General features: G+C 38.3%; 2 protein-coding genes across 2 annotated transcripts; one reads left to right on the top strand and one right to left on the bottom strand.

Annotated features, from left to right (window-relative positions):
- The first annotated feature begins 1,244 nt into the window (after positions 1 to 1,244).
- prodh2 (proline dehydrogenase 2) lies at positions 1,245 to 10,680 on the top strand. The gene is made up of 11 exons (XM_026914514.3): positions 1,245 to 1,483; positions 1,575 to 1,939; positions 4,403 to 4,593; positions 4,698 to 4,824; positions 5,707 to 5,778; positions 5,898 to 5,978; positions 6,067 to 6,210; positions 6,460 to 6,626; positions 6,718 to 6,828; positions 6,988 to 7,076; positions 7,616 to 10,680. Exons 2-11 carry the CDS (start codon positions 1,685 to 1,687, stop codon positions 7,795 to 7,797), a joined length of 1,419 nt encoding a protein of 472 aa, XP_026770315.2. The 5' UTR covers positions 1,245 to 1,483; positions 1,575 to 1,684; the 3' UTR covers positions 7,798 to 10,680.
- Positions 10,681 to 10,794: 114 nt separating this feature from the next.
- On the bottom strand, positions 10,795 to 15,569 carry tbx6 (T-box transcription factor 6). Its single transcript, XM_026914933.3, has 8 exons — positions 15,348 to 15,569; positions 14,459 to 14,669; positions 13,749 to 14,016; positions 13,447 to 13,590; positions 13,240 to 13,310; positions 13,085 to 13,149; positions 12,735 to 12,996; positions 10,795 to 12,582 (listed from the first exon to the last, which is right to left on the bottom strand). The coding sequence occupies exons 1-8, from the start codon at positions 15,415 to 15,417 to the stop codon at positions 10,932 to 10,934; spliced, it is 2,742 nt and encodes a 913-aa protein (XP_026770734.3). The 5' UTR covers positions 15,418 to 15,569; the 3' UTR covers positions 10,795 to 10,931.
- Between the last annotated feature and the right edge of the window lie 2,077 nt (positions 15,570 to 17,646).

The following is a 17,646-nucleotide window of genomic DNA, read 5'->3' as shown; positions in this document are numbered from 1 at the left end:
GTAACAAAAATGTTAACGTCCACATCAGGCCAGAAAATAAAAGCTGCCAAGTGAAACTGTTCCAATTTAACTGATGTCCCAATATAACTGACTTCACCCTAATATCAGCATCCAGAATGAACAAATGAACTACTGTGTTCTTCCTTAAAGGGATACACATGGTCACTCGTATAGTGGAACATAGACTGAAAATCAGTGACAAAATTGTCCACATTCTCCTGCTGTTTAACTGCCTGAAGAAAGTCGGTCTCAAATCAGTGGCTTTGCCTAGAATCATGTAGCATTGCGGTGAAAAAGGCAACGCTAGAGCAGCCAAATAATATAGACTCAGATAGTTCATGAGTGCCATAGAAAAAAAATATAAATCCATCATTCATAATGGAAACACCGATTTAAAAACTGCTTGATGATACGATTCATTAGAAACACAGATGACTTTTTTATCTGCACAATGGGACACTGAACTGTTTAACATAAAACATGGGGTTTGAGGAAAGCACTTGTGATCCTGCAAAATGGGTATTTCACTGGTAATATCTAGATATTATACATAAAATATACATATGTGAGAATCACGTGTGTGTGTGTGTGTGTGTGTATACACATATACATATTTACTTAAGTAAATATGTATATATACTCACTCTCCCTCCTTATCTCTCTCTGTCTCATTCCCTCCCTCTCACTCTCTCTGTCTCTGTGTCCATCTCTCCCTCTCTGTCTCTCTCTCCCTCCTTATGTGTCTGTCTGTCTGTCTGTCTGTCTCTCTGTCTATCTCTGTCTGTCTCTCACTCTCTCTGTCTCTGTCTCTGTGTCTGTGTCCATCTCTTCCTCTCTGTCTCTCTATCCCTCCTTCTTTATCTCTGTCTTTCTGTCTGTCTCTCCCATTCTCTTGTGATCTCTATCTGTCTGTCTGTCTGTCTGTCTGTCTCTCTCTCTCTCTCTCTGTCTCTCTCTCCTCATTCTAAATGGGCCTTCAGTTTTATTTAAATATAATGACCTGTAATGAGGTCAAAGAAAACTGTTTTTCCCTTTAATCCTAATCTCAGTAACACATAATAATCCCACAGTGCATTTCAATGTTAGGCTGTGATCGAATGCGTTTAGCTATTTTTTTTTCAGCGCACCAACCAAAATGAATTGACCAAAAGTTTGTTCCTAGAGGTGTTCCCCACTGCACGGCCCAAAGTTCATTCTGTTTGTCAGTAATTAACCATGAGATCCAACATTAACCCCAAACCTCCATCCTCTCTCCTCTTTCATCCAAATTTTTCTTTCGTTGAGTATTCTCCCACCTGTCAGTTTTAGTTACAGCATTCACGTAGTAATCACTCGTCTTTCTGGAAGTAACTGCTTGGGCTTGGGAAGGTATGAACTTGGACTTGAATGTCAAAGTATGCTGTTTGATAACTCATGGCAAATAGATAAGTGGATTTTTGTATAAATTTCAAGTGAGAGCTTTGTTGGATTTGAAGAGGGCAAGGTTAGTATCACTACTCAAAGTGTGCTATCTATCATAATATATAACTACACATTATACTAAGCCTTTCACTAAACATGCACTTCACGTACAGATCTCTGGAAAGCTCTACCAGAGGAGAGATTTGGACTTGGAATTATTTAAATTCCAGTTTGAGGATAAAGGGCTTCAACATACACAAAGTTCTGCACCAAATCCACAGAGATGTCCTCTGTTCTCCGCTCGAGTATTTTACATCATTTCCAGTCCCTGCACATGATAGGTGTACGGACGCTGACATCAGAACGTGTGGGGTTTGCACCCGTCGGGAGTCATGAGCTCAGGGACCCGGTTCCACCTGCCCTGCTAGCTTTCAAGGACCCACGAGCGTTCCAGGTTAAGAGCTGGTGGGAGCTAATACGAGCGCTTGGGGTTTTTAGACTCTGCTCTTACCCTGTGCTGGTCAATAACTGTGGCAAGGTTAGTTGTTATATCTCAGTTATGATTCTCGTTTCTTTCAATTTCATACAGTTTGGTGAAGTCAGTCAAAGATGTTTGTGGCTGAAGCACACTGGATCATAATGGAGGCTGAAATGCAGAACAGCAGCTTCTATTTGAATGAATATATTTACCTTTTATTAGCTAAATCATATATGAATATCATGAGGACACTAAATCATATATGAATATCATGAGGACACTAAATATATTCATTCTATTTGAATGAATATATTTACCTTTTATTAGCTAAATCATATATGAACAAACATATCATGAGGACACTAAATAACTGGTCACTTGGATGCTTAGTTACTCCTTTTTCAACTATGTTTCAGTGCATCATTAATACAGACACCCATATACCGAAGCTGACAGAATCAATTCTATATGTACTCTATATGTATATATTATGTATATGTTTTATATGTATGTTTTCTATATGGAGTGAATAGAAGTTGCAGATAGAAGTTGTCTCTCTGTATGAAGACCAGAAATTGCCAATGCCAATTAGTAAAAGAAATTCCAGCTCTTTTCAGTGAATCAGTTTCTTTCATTTTCTCCCAAATGACTAATTTTTTTCTAAACTAGACATTTGCAGTAGGTTATTGTTCTTCTTTGCCTAACTATTTATGAACACTACTTTGTATTGCATTTCATAGTCTATTTAAATAATCATTAAATCAACAAGGCACTACAAATGTGCACTGACAAAAATATGCACACGTATCCCTGAATGAATGTTATTGTGCCTGCTGTATCTGCTTCATTAAGAAGATTCATTTTAATCCTGATAATCCTGATTGCCTCCCATAATACACATGACAACATACAACAAATCTTCAACCAGAAGCAGTGCACACAGATCCTCTCTGTCACACTGCCTCATTCATACAACTGAGTTAAACAGATGTCTAACTTTTCACACTGTTGAACAGCTCATTTTTAGTTAACTGAAGAATTTGGGAACCACCTCTGACAGTACCCACCTTGCTACAGGACAGACCTAAAAATATACTAAAATATTGCAGGCCTAGCAGATCATCACCAGGGAAAATCAATGTCTGGCCTTAAATAGACTGTATTTACAACAGAGTATTAAAATTATACTAGTTGGCTTTGATTCCTATATGCTTCATTTATATAGATTAATATATGCTGGAAGTATAGATGACATTCTGCCCTTTAACTCCATAACCATTGTTGTTCACTGTATAATCAAAATTCAAATAATTGTGCAACATTTCATTTTTCTGCAGGCTATTAAATTACTTTTTACTCCTTACTTTTGAGTAAGGAGTACTCATTACAAATCTCGAACTAGTACTCGTTACAAAATACGAGTACTCATATAAAATGAGGCATCTCCTTTTGCGTCTCTAGATGGCATGAACTACGTCTAATTTGAAAAAGCATGCCGAGGTAAGTTTGGTAATTTGTTAACATGAACTGGCTATATTTAACTAAGTTAGCCTGTTTTTCTTGCTAACACCAGGTTAGCATTGATTCCTGTAGCTAACATAAATGGCTAGGCAGCGAGTCAAATTCTAGCTAATGATAAATAATAGTTACTTACATGACATTTTAGTTCTGATTAATCCATAAGCAAACTATGACCAGCAAACTTATAGAGACTGAATGATGTTTTCAGGCATGGCATCATTGCTTGTAACAGTTTTAGATACTTGAGTACATTTAAAAGTAGCACTTTTTTGACTTTCACTTTTGAGCAATAATGTGATTTTGACACATTATCTGTACTTTCCATTAAGTATAATTTCTCAGTACTTTTACCAGCCCTGAAAATATGTTTCAGTAAAAAAAAAACTTGGCATCATATTGCTTCAGCCTATCCCTCCTGCTTGCTCTTATACAGTCCCCTTGGAAAGTAACGTCGAGAAACGGCAAGGCCAATTCATTTGTTTTTGCTATACACTGATTCTAAATGGCTTGCTTTTCTCCCATAGACAGCTCTCTGGTCTTCATATTGGTTTATCCTTTTTAACAACAAATGCAGTCTTCACAGGCAAAATCCAGGGCTCAACACCAAGAGTAGACATTCAGAGCTATTAACTGTTTAAACAATCAATCTAACAGGTCACACCTGGGCAACAAGAAACACCTGTCAGTCACACGTTTCAATATTTTTGAGCTCTTGAAAAATGGGTAAATATCAGGAAATAAAAGCTACAATTCTGATCTATTGTCTCATATTCATCTTTTTGCTCTCAAACCCACAAAGGTTTTCAGTGTATAGCAAAAAAAAAAAAAAAAAAAAAAAAGATGGTCTTGTCATTCCAATACTTTCAGAGGGGGTGTATGTATATACACAGGACATACAGTATATCATGATGTGTACCCATATGTATCCATGACTGTCATTTCCTTTTGAAACCTCAGAGTGTAGTATATTTCAAATTTCATGCATGTCCTGCTTTCTCTTAGATTATGTCGTTTACACGGGCTATCCTGGGCAAACGAGTTTTCGCCATGGTCCTTCGGCCTTTTGTTTACGCTCAGTTTGTTGCTGGGGAAACAGAGAGTGAGATTGCAGTGTCCATGGAGAAGATGAACTCGCTTGGACTACATCCCATGTTGGCTGTTCCCATTGAAGAGGATCTAGGAGAAAGCTCTGGGTAGTAAATTAAAATAATACATAAGCATATAATTACATTATGAAAGAAAGGGGCTAAAAATAGTCAATGCCTGACTGACATATCTACTGTTACAACATAAACAGAGAGAAGAGGTATGATGACAACTTGGCAGCCATGTTGGAGTGTGTGCGCATGTCTCACAGCAATGGCTGGAGCAAAGATCCCATGATGCAGCTGAAGATCACTGCCTTGGTCAGCCCTGAGCTTTGTGTAGGTGACTGATATCAGATATTAATGTTAGCAAGATGCCAATCAATCTGCAACATGCTGTTGTTTATGCATAATTTTTTGCGTACTGGTCATTAGACAAAGACGGCTGGTCATACTATTGAATGAGAGGGCAAAAAAAATTCTACTACTTATCAGTAACTTGCTGTTAATATTATGAAACCATAGGGTTAGCCTTATAGCAGAGTCTCAATGTAGACTGTAAACTATTACATAAAGGAACACACACTCACTGAAAAACAGATAGGCAGGACAATTCATTTGTACTGTCCCAAAAAAATCGTAAGCAAAATAACCAGGTATACTTGCTTCTGTGCTTCTGTCATTTGTCGTTTTGTGTAATTTGTATTTTGATGCTTAGTCTATTTACTTAGTCTAGCTTCTCCTCCAAAGGTATTTAGAAAAATTAATAGTTGAGAAAGTAATCCACCTTGTTCATGTTTATTACACCTGCTATTGAATTACATTTGTGCCTTCTCAATCGCTGCTGATGACAGGTTACAGATGTGTCTGTGAGGCAGGCTTAAATAATTTAGCTCCAATGGGCACCAAATGTAGTGGGCGTTTCACTCCATGTAATCACATGATACAATGGCTAACAATAGAATCCATATTCTGGGCTAGACAGAACTCAGCCCCAGCCTGTTGTATGTGATTTTTTTCTTATAATAATTGGTGCAATTGTTCCTGGTTCCACACACACAAAAAATAATAATCCACGGTACTTATTAACAGCAAATAAGACAGTGTGGATGCCAAAAATCCAAGAAGGGCTTAGCCTTGCTAGGCCATGTATACCAGCCCGCCCTGGTGCTTACTGTATTGGCTATTTACTGCCTTGTTGAATGTTGTGCCAACGTTTAGGTTAAGCTGACTTCCTTGCTGAAGAAGCAACATTATGATCTTGACCTTTTGGTTAGAGCAATGGACGGAGAGGTACAAATACTTGGCAGCTTATTCTCTTATTCCTTTGTTCCATATTTACAAGAAATTGTCAAAGCCAATAAACATTTGATTAATGTTGCATGTTTTTGGACCCTTCTTTCTTCAATCAGGCTATTACATTTCCTGGGCTCAGTGAAACTGAAAACACACATTTTCTACTTGGACTCAAGAGACTAAACCAAATTGGAGAGGTACCAAACATCAAGAAACTTAAACTGTCTTAAAACAGTAATATAAAAATGCTGATATGACAACCAAGTAATTGTTTTTTGTCAATAGGCAAGTGTTAACAAAGTCAGAGTTCTAGTGGATGCCGAGTACACGTACATGAATCCTGCGCTCTCTCTCATCACCATGGCCATGATGAAGAAGTTCAATCGAGATAGTGCCTGGATCTGGAACACATACCAATGCTACCTGAAGGTTAGTTGTCATTTAAATCAAAAAGAGCAGTTTATACACATTTAAGTTCTTCCTTCTCCTCCCACCTCCCAAAAACATGCCAAATTGCCCTAGGTGTGAATGTGTGTGCTTGGTGGTGTCCCATTCAGGGTTGTGTCTGCGACTCATACCCAATGTTCTCCAGATTCACCATGATGCTGACAAGGATATAGCGGTTACTGATGAATGAATGAAAGAATGAAAGAATTATGCTTTTCCATCTCTTCCCAGGAGTCCAGAGACCTTGTGTTTGATGCTATCCGCTTGTCTGTGGACCAGTCTTTCTGCCTTGGGGTTAAACTTGTCCGAGGTGCATATATGGACAAGGAGAGGAAGCTGGCTAAAAAGGAAGGACGAGCTGACCCCATTCACCAATCCTGGGAGCACACAAATGATAGGTGAACGGATCACACAGTCAGAATATTAAGAATTCAGAAATGTCCTGCATGCTGGTTTCTGGTTTCATGCTGTGGCAACTTTTGAATGCAGCTACAACGGATCTCTGGAAGTGATGCTTAACCTGATTTCCCAGCAGCCTGACCACTACAAGATCATTGTAGCAACTCACAATGAAGAATCTGTTAGAAAGGCAGTGACATGGTATGGTGCATGATGTCGTCTTGCTAGAGTGTGACTAGCAATGCTAGTCACATTGCTGTCATCTTTGAATTTGTTCTTGACTTCCAATTCCAAGATTTCCAATTCTGTAGCTTTAAAAAATACATTTGCTGGGGAAAATATAATTAATATCTTTTTCAGGATGACTGAGTTAGGGATTGCTCGAGACAGGGGTTCAGTGTGTTTTGGTCAACTTCTGGGGATGTGTGATCATGTGTCTCTCACTCTGGGTAAATATCATCATTTGCTTCTAATATGTAAGGAATAAACCAAGATGGCCAGTGCTGTTAATTTTGTGTTTTATACCTCTTATACTACGTCAAATTTCCAGCAATTACAATATTACCATGTTATTTACAGAACAACACATCATACTTATTTCATTTTGTAGTTACTTTAAATATAAGGGAACATGCAAAAGACAAGTTGGTTCCCATTATTACAGACATTATTGACTCACCAGCTGACACTGGAGACTCCTTCCAAAAATGTTAAATATCTCATATTATTTCTTTGTTAATTAACACCACATTTTAATTAGTTTATTATTAGGCTTAGATTATAGAGATCCATGCAAGTCCCTGTGAATTAGTTGTTACTATAGAAACAATAACATATTAGAGTGAACACATTTATATAAACTTGTGATTTGAATTACAGCTGGCATGTTTGTCAGAATCAGATTTGAAAAATTATTCTTTAAACGTTAGTGCTAATATCCTTATTAAGCTTTTTATTCTTTCTTTTTGACTATTTGACTTCCCTCCAGCTCAGCAGGGTTTCTCAGTGTATAAGTCCGTTCCTTATGGCTCAGTGGATGACACGCTGCCGTATCTGGTACGGAGGGCTCAGGAGAACCGCACCGTGTTGCAGGGGATCCGCAAAGAGAGAGACCTGCTGAGGCAAGAGCTACGTCGTAGAGTCCGGGAGAAGATCACTCGAGCAAAGTAGAGAGAGGGAGAACGAACAAAAAAACGACAAATCAGAGAAAATGCAGAAAAAAGGGTCTGCAATATGAATGTGGTTTGTTGGTAGTTATGATAGTTACATGTAGGTATGTGACAAAAGGGTGACTATGGCATACCTATAGAAAATTAAAGGGAATTTAGTTAGACTGCTGTTTTTGCTTAGGTGTTGGCTAAACTGATGTCTTGAGTTGAAGTAAAAGCAAGCGAAAAGTAATTGGTAAAAAAAAAAAGAAAGAAAAAACATGATTTTATGGTAAGTGTAACAATATATTTTATTAAACAACAAAGACTGCATAGGTATGGTTTGCAAAATGTAATGAAACTAGTACATATTCTTTCATTATGGTATTTTCATGTGATATTATTCCTACGTACCTCTGCTTAAAGTGTGCCTCAGTTTATTGTATTTCATCAACTTGCAGGCTTCTGTATGTTTTTTCCTCAAAGATAATTAACTCTATAGGACTTGTTTACCTAGCCTTTCAATTTTTCTCCAATCCACTGCATCACCAAATGGAGAGAAAAGGAGAGGAGGGGTTTGTAGTCATTATCACCTGCTCTTTAATGACTTTCAGCACTACAGCCAGTTCACTCCCGTTCAAAACCTGTTCTTGAGCAAATGGGCCTGTACTCTATTACTCTGCAGGATAACAAAAATACTGATGATGATGAATGAAGAGGGAAAAAAGTGCAACAATTCAAAGTTCCAACCTTCATTGTGTAAATAACACCAAGGAAGAAATGAAAATAGGAACACTAAAAACAGAACTCTAAAACAGCAAAAGGAAATCCACGACAAATGTGAACATTTATGACAGCCATCCACAGTTTTTCAGTACTTTGTGTGAGTGCTCTTTACAGCCACTTCTACTTGATACCCCTGGGGTAGGGAACTGGAAATCTTCTGAATCATGAAGAAGCTATTGAGCAGCAGAATGCACAGTTGTGCGATGTTCTCTACACATACATCCCCTCAAATGAGCCAGGGTTTCACAATGGTGTGCCAGGACCGGATCTTTGAGATATCTCTAATCTTTGTCTGCACAATGACACAGGACACACTGGAGCAGCTTTACTGGGATGCCAGCTTGAAGCGTTCCAGTTCACTCACCCTCACTTCTCATGAAATATGGAGTATTATTGGATGTACAAGAAAAAGTGTGGCCTTGTAAATTAAGGGAATTTAGGGACTTTTAATGAAATATACCTCACCAAACTTGGTACACTGCAGTATGTCAATATCTGTAACAAATCAGTGTTGTTCTTTAAAAATACACAATCTACAGTGGGGCCCAAAACTCTGAGGTCACTAGTGAAAATGCTGAAAATTAAAATTTTGCATTCTTTTCAAATTTAATACAAGATATTTCATTACAAATTACATTATCAGCAATTTGAGTGAAAAGTAGAATCTTAAAATACTGACATGAATTTCAGAATTTCTTAGTGTGTGATATGCCACCTTTTGTTTTAAAGCTGGTATGGATGCAACAAGTTTGTGCAAAATCTGGCGATCAGCGTTTGGATCCAATGGCGTGTTGTCTGAATAAGTGCTGCTTTCTTTGTTTTAATTTTTTTTTCAAAATTCTAAAACTTTCTGTTTATTTCCAGCTTTAAATAGAAAAAGAAAACAGATTTTCAAAGTGATCTCAGACATTTGGACCCCACTGTATAATTATAGTTGTTTCATTTAAAAAATGTTTTTACTTTTCTGATCTCTGTATATTAATTGAGGGATTCCAAGTAGAACTATGTGAAATGCTAAACTATACTGCCAAAATTTTGTGGACATCTGACCATAACACTATGTGCTTTCCGAGCATCCCATTCCAGATTTAGTCCCCCTTTTGTTGTTATAAAAACCTCCACTCTTCTGGGAAGCCTTTCCACTAGATTTGGACAAGAGCTTAAGTGAGGTCAGGCACTGATGTTGGGTGAGGAGGTCTGGGGCACAGTTAGTGTTCCAATTCATCCCAAAGGTGTTCAGTGGGGTTGAAATCAGGGCTCTGTGCAGGACACTCAAGTTTTCTGCTCCAATTCCGAAAACAAACCATGGAAAACCATGTCTTCATGGAGCTTGCTTTGTGCACAGGGGCATTGTCATGCTGGGACACTGTTTTGGCCACTTAGTTCAAGTAAAGGGAAACTGTAACGCTACAGCATATGAAGACATGTTATACAATTGTGTGCTTCCAACTTTGTGACAACAGTTTGAGGAAGAACCACGTATGGGTGTGATGGTCAGGTGTCCACATACTTTTGGCCAAATAATGTATAATGAGAACTGTGAATTTGCTCTAGACATTAGAAATTACAAGCTAGAAATTAGATGAGAACATTCACAGCACTCTTGGCACATTCATTAATTCATTCATATTTAGTAAGTCCTTGTCAGAGTCATAGTAAATCTCGAGCCTATGGTGGGAGCACTGGGTGTGAGGTGGGAATACATCCTGGATGGGATGCCAATCCATTGCAAGACACCATTTACACAAACACTCACACACTGTTTAACACCTAGGGGCAATTTTTGTGTTTTTGGGAGGTTGGAAGACACTGGAGAACCCAGAGGAAACATGCAAAACCCTGAAGCTGTGAAGTGGCCAAACTACCTGCTGCTTATCACATTAATGTTTTACTTGAATAGATGATTTCTTTTTTTGATGAACTTTATGATGTCACAGGTTTACCATGATTTAAAGAGTGTTCCTAAAGTTTATTTTAATATAAACTGGAATGATGTCTCAGTGTTTTTGGTATGAAAGTGTTTAGAACTAAAATGAAGTTAATTGTGTATATCGAATTCATTTTCTTAGATGAATTTATACAAGTACATTTATAAAAATACATTAAAGGGTTATTCATACTTGTTTTGTTCGTATTTTTTGATTCTTCAGTCATAAAAGAAACAGAAAGAAAATGTTAAACACTTTATTTGCTAGATTCAGTATACAGATGTTTTAAAATAAGTAAAAAAAAATGATACATTTGATTAATCTATCCTGAATGCAAAAATAAACACTAAATCTATCACATAGAGTTTTAAAGCTGTAGTCTGTCATCTGTTGACGTCGGCAGAAATTCCTTCATCTCATTTATAACATTTTGTGTCACTTCTCAAAATGCAGGCCTTCCTCCAAGGTCTAGGTAGGACCCCTGGCTGTTAGCATGTACATGTTGGGGCTGCCTGTAAATGTGTCTGAGCTGTAAATGGAAAGAGGATCGGGGGTCCTGACAGAGGCGGAGAGGATAAGAAGGAAATGGGTTATAAAGGGAAGTAGCGGAAGAGGGCAGGGTGTTATCTAATGAAGGGAGAAGAGAAGGGTGCAATACCATATCAGAAAGGTAGGGGGCAGGTGGGTTAAGCTGAGAAAAGGACCCTATCTCTGAAGGCGCTACTGGAGGATATGCAGTGGAAGTAACAGGGTACTGTGTATGGGATGATCCTGGTGGGATGGGGTGGTTTTGTAGGGCTGAATGTGGAAGAAGTGAAGCTGTAGGAGCTGGCATAGGTGCAAAGGACTGTGATGGGATTTGAGAAGAATTTGCACACTGGGGAGGGATATGGGAAAAAGTGGAGGTTGAGAATGACTGGGGCATAGTTGGCTGGACCTGGGCTATATTTGGAAGAGCTGGAACAACCTGAGAAGACCCAATAGCTGGCATTGCTACATTCTGGAGAGGAGGGGGACCAGATGGGATGGAAGAGGGTAAGGGATAAGACATGTAAGAGGTTTGAGTTGAGTTAGAAATGGACCCAGAGACTACATGTGTGGGCAGAGATGCAGGGAGAGAAGAGAGTGAAGACGCAGGGATTGGATTGACTATGGGGTTGGTAATGACTTGTGAACGGGCTCCATTTACAGAACTGGAAGGCATAGTGAAGAATCCAGTTGCTGAATTTGTTGGGTTTTGGTAAGATGAAGGATTCATATCGGATATTGCTGATGATTGGAAAGAGTAAGGTGCTAGGGTTTGTACAGGCAAAGAGGTTGAAGAATTTGTATTGCTGGGTTGTGGTGGGAAAGGAAAAGCAGTGGTGTTGCTATCCTGATCTGATGGGGTATTTAGAGGCGGGGAGTTGGATTCTGGCACAGAATTAAAAGGGAAAGATGTTGGGATTTGATTTGAATCTGGTTGTCCATTTGGATGTGCCACTGGAGGAAAGGGAAAGGCAGTTTGGGATAGGATTTGGGATGGGGGAGTAGTGGAATCTGGATTGTTGGAGGACTGCACTGGTGGGAAGGGGAAGGCAGTTGGGGTGGAGTCTTGGACAGCAGAAGGTGTAGAATTGGAGGAAGCCAAACCACCAATAGCCTGGCTCTGAGCTGTGTCAACAGAAAGACCAGAAGCACAATTGTTGATTGACTGGCAAGGAGGTTGAGGAAGAGAATGGAAGGGTGGGTTTGTAGGTGTGTGAGGGCTTAGGTTTTCTTGGGATGGAAGAATGGAGTGGTAGGAGGAAGAAGGCAGTTGGGTAGAAGAGGATGAGTGACGGATGGAGGTATGTGTAGAATCTTGGGCAGGGGTAGAGGAAGAGGTGATTGGAGAAGAGGAATCCAGGGTAGGATAGTGAGCTGAAACTATGGAAGAATAATCTTGCACAGATGTTGGATTGGAATGAGAGGATGGTAGATCAGTCTGAGTGGAGGACAGAGAGGAATAGAAGGATGTAGGCTGTGATAGAGGCACTGACAAATGAGATGAGGGTGTAATTGAAGCAGCTGCAAATGTGGTGTATGAAGAAGGGCCTATCATCTGAGTAGACCTGTGAAAAAGAAATACAGTTGAAAGGTTGATATTTCACTGGTGTTTTCATTCACATAATTCATTAAACTTTTTTAAAGCAGCTTATGACTATAGTTTATGTTTTATATATGAATTTTTTTGTAGGTTTATTTGTAACAGTGTAAGACTCACCCATCAAGCAATCCATTGTTCACCTCATTATTTGAGGTTGCCTGAGACTGATTCCCTACTGAATTTGGAATCTCTGAAATCTCAGGCACCTGGGTCATCTGGGAACTCAGAAATGTTTGACCAGAGCTATGTTGCTGTACTGTCTGCTCTGGTAAAGATGGCACATCAGAGCAGAAGCCTGAATCAGACAGAGACAGAGTGGTGCTTTCCAGTTCCATTGGCTGTGGTAACACCTTGGTGGAATCACACGGGTCACATGATTCTGGTGGAAAGACAGAAAAACACTGGGTTACAGAAACAACTAGTCTATGTGGTTTCTGTTTTGATAAATTCTAACTGAATTTGGTTACCTATGTCTAAAGGTTCCTCTTGATTGGGTTGGTTTAATTTCCTCTTTTGCCTTGCTTCTCTTTGTCTGAAAGAAAAAGGATATGAGTAATAATGACATGGTTTTCCACAAACATGTTCTTGTATAAACTATGCTTGTCCATAGGTATTAACTTACTTCTTGCTGTTCATGCCATTGTCCCTGAAACCTTTGGCAAAGGGATTGGAATTGATCTTCAGTTCAGTTATCTAAGAAAACACCCAAAATCAGGCTTTTTCTCAAGTACTGTTAAAGTGAGCTGCTCTCTTCCTATGTTTTATACTTAACTGTGAATAATGAATCTGCACGTTAAATGTAAAGTCTCTAACATTAATTTATTTATACCTTGTTGTTCTGGTAGGCTGTAACAGTGATGAACTGGGTCTCAGGGAAGGTGAAGGTGTGTTGAGCTCCACCCCACATCATCACATCTCTGGTTTCAACCACATGCACTCGTGCTTGGTACTTGTGCAGGGAGTGCAGAATGATCTGGTGGACAGGGATTTCAAAGGAAAGTAAAAATGCTTTTTGATGGGACAATTGCCCTTTTGCAAAAAAAAAAAAAAAAGAAAAATTTCCTTTACTTGCTAAGAACTAGATTCACATATAAAATATAAATACACCATGATGAGCATGTATATACTCACATATCCTTGTCCATCCAGTGTGTTGTTGGTGAGTTTGGCTCTGTGGAAAGAGATGGTTCGGTTCTGCCAGTGTTCACCAGTTGCAGGAGAGTCTGGGTGGATGAACACTCTGTCTGGAAGTCGAGCTTCAGCTCCTCCCACCACCTGCCAATTGTCATCTTGGAACCGATAGCGAAAGGAGTCTACAGGTATGATGTCCAGCAGGAGGATGTAACGCAGAGATGGGTTCAAGCCAGACACCTTCACTTTTAGCTGAGGAAACATCCGTCTGATGGAGAAAAATGAATATATAAATGTTTAATAATACCAAGTTCATTAAGTCATCTTCAGTAAGCACTATATCCTGGTCAGGGTTGTGGTGGATCCAGAGCTTATCCCAGGAACACTAGGGACAAGGTTTTAAACAACATATTTCAAACACAGAAAATGATCATGCCAAGTACTTTGCACACATTTCTATGTGAAGATATAAAGAGTACTTAAACGAACAGTATCATTTTATTTTATTTATTTCTGAAGGAATGTTCAAAATGTTCAAATAAACAGAGGACATCTTGAAATGGTATGAAAATGCATAAGTGATACAAATAACCACTTTGTTTTACTAAAGTCTATTTTCCATAGTGCTGAAATGAATTACACTCCATTAAGTGATTCAACAGCTTTCCTGTCAATTCATGCATCAAATAAAAAAAAAAAAAATGCACTACCTGCCCTTCTTGGTAATGATCATCTCTGTGCCAACAGTGCTAAACTGTTTCCATAGTGATACATTTTCCAGCTCTATCTTTATAATGTCTTCAGATTTCCCAGTGTTATCTCTTTTTGCCGGGGGCGGGGGTAGCAGGCGAGGAGGCAGGCTTCGGGCCGCCATGTCACATGATGTAGGGTACAGGGGCACGTGCGCAGGGGGCTCTCGATCTGGAGGGAAATTTACAATGACAATATATCATGCATAGAATCAGCATTAGAAACTGGCACAGTTTATTCCTGTATGTCAGTCATATCATCTAAGGATCACATTTCACCCTTCTCCTATCTGAGGTGTTCACAACCTACTAAATAATTTGATAAATAGCTGATAACTGAATGAAGAGCAGTAAATTGTTCCGAGTTGTAGTGTTACAAGATTGGCACAGTTTATTCTTCATTCAGCTTTTTTAACTAATTGTTTTGTAAGCCCAAGGCTGCTCTAAAATACCCCTAAACAGTCAATCAGTCTGTCTTAACTGTCAATCCTGATTGAATTAATACCAATCATATCATAATATATCAGTTAATATCAGTAATATATATCAGTATCAATAATATCAGTTAATATCAGTAATATATATCAGTATCAATAATATCAGTTATTTAGGCAACACACACACACACACACACACACAAAGCGATCAATAAATGGAGCACTTGGGAATGTGTGGCAGAAATTTCCCTTTCATTTCCCATTCATTTAAATTCAAAGTCTTGCACTCACAATTTCTTCTTTGACTCATCTGCTCATCTGATTCTGAAATTTGAGAACCTTTCAATGGTTATTTCTTATTTTGTGGCTACTTTAATTCTCTTTTTGTCTTTAAACAGAAAACACTCTCTTACCTCGATAGCAGCAGTCTCCAAGTCTTTGTGCTGCAAGAGCTAAACTCGGATACATCTCTACTCCCAACATCCTCTTGCCTGTTTCCCTTCTTTTTTCCCTTTAGAACTTCAATAAATCCTTTCTAGTGTCCAATCTTCCAACTTATCTTGAATGTCTTAACATGTCTTATGCTTCAGTATCTTCTTCTTCTTTCTTCTAGTCTTGCTTCTTTTCACAGCCAGTGGCTCTGTCTCTCTGTGTTATATAGGTGAGTGTGTATTAGCATATCAACCAAATGGCAAAGTTTTCACACTCCCTCCCTTTCCTTCGGTCTCCATCAGGCCCAAAGGACCACACTCCTGTCCTTTGCATACTGTTTAAACAAACAAACACATACACACTCACGTGCACATGCATGCAAATTTCTATGAAGACAAACAAAATTCTCACACACTTGGGGTTACCGAACAAACAAACAAAAACAACAAAAAACCCAATATGGAGTAATTAATCATATACAGTTATATTACACTTTAAGTGTGTTACATAATAGGGGTTAGTTAGTCGTGGGTAGCTTCAGCAGATACTTCTCACTGAGTTTGAAATACTAGTAACAGATATTTAGACTCACTTGTTAGAAAACCTAACCTAATTCGCGGCAAGGTTTGAACAATGTATTAAATACCATCTAGATACCTTGTTGACAATGTAGACGTTATTTGTTCCTCTATAAAGCTGTAAGAAGTGACCTATTAATGGACTGTATGACTGGATTGTGTACATCAGTGATTGTCAAAGTGGCTCATGAAGCAAAGTCAGGGGGTCCGTGATATTTTAATACTTTGTCACAGTGTTACAGCTTTGTTTCAGCTATCTTTATTATAAGTTCTTACCAATATTAGACAAACTGAATCAATCGAAACCTCAGTAACTCAAAAACAAATAGGCTTAAAAATAATGTTCATTTAAATCTAATTAAAATGTGTTCTAGTAGAAATTTCAGGAATTAAAAAATCTCCATGGTTCCAGTCAATAGCCAAATTAATTTTGTACAGATGTACAATGTAAAAAAAAAAAACCAAGCCTAATATAAAAACAAAACAAACATAATATTTGAATAATTCGATTCAATTTTAATTCAATTAAATTTTTATTTGTATAGCGCTTTTAACAATGGACATTGTCAAAAAGCAGCTTTACAGATATGTATAAATTCAGGATATAAATTTAAAATTTATGAATTTGTCCCTATCGAGCAAGCCAGAGGCGACGGTGGTGAGGAAAAACTCCCCGAGGAAGAAACCTTGAGAGGAACCAGACTCAAAAGGGAACCCATCCTCATCTGGGTGACACCAGATAGTGCGATTATAAATAATTCCCTTCTAAACTGTACACTATATGGTCAAAAAGTGCAATTGTGTAACCACGAAAGTTCATTATAGTTTAAACACAAAGTCTTTTTTTGTTGAAGTTATCAAATCTTCACTAAGAACAGAAGATCCTCAATCCTCAATCAAGAATCAGAGGTAGACCTGTGATTAAAGAAAATAACTACATTCTGCTTACATCATCAGTCAGCGTTATCTGGAGATCGGAAAACGTTCTCACATTAAAAAAAAAATAGTATGGAATAGTTGGATTAAGGTCATGAAATAAATCAGTACTCTGGGAGTGTGTGGAATTTATTTCACAGTTAAAGGTGTACATAATAATAAAGTTACTCTTCTTGGTGGAATCTAATGGACATTTTATTATTCAAGTAAGGTGTACATGGCGGTCAGGGAACTGTTTAACAGAATACAGAATACAGTGATAGGAAATGAAACAAGCTAAATGTTAGCATGTACCTTTAAGGTATCAGATATCTGACAAGATAAAATAACTTTCTAAGTTGTAACATTACTTGTACCTCCCACTGTCTTTCTCCTTCTCTCCACTGGAGGTGTGGAGGGCAGGGTTTTTCAGGCAGAAGCATGTGGCACAGTTTGGTCTTATTGCTGCAGTTTGGTCTTCAAGGTAAACACTGCAGCTCAGACACGATGTATCCACACGTCTCAGAAACAGCCTTACAATAACACTGAGCTGTAGAATAACAACCAATGAGGTGCTGGATGAAATAACAACTTCCCACAGCCATTAAGCCTTGAATAGTTTAGTCTGTTTAGTCAGGTGAATAGTTTGGAGTGTAGTGTTAGTCTATTTTATTCTTATTCTCCACAGTAAGCAATGAAGTGCACTGCTTGTCCTGACAGATAACAATCACAGTACAATGAAAAATATTTGTGTTGCACGATCCTTTAGATCTGGTGTAAGTATAAC

The sequence above is a fragment of the Pangasianodon hypophthalmus genome, chromosome 12, assembly GCF_027358585.1.
Source record: "Pangasianodon hypophthalmus isolate fPanHyp1 chromosome 12, fPanHyp1.pri, whole genome shotgun sequence".
NCBI classification, from domain to species: Eukaryota; Metazoa; Chordata; class Actinopteri; order Siluriformes; family Pangasiidae; genus Pangasianodon; species Pangasianodon hypophthalmus.
This window is presented reverse-complemented; position numbering and strand designations above follow the sequence as displayed.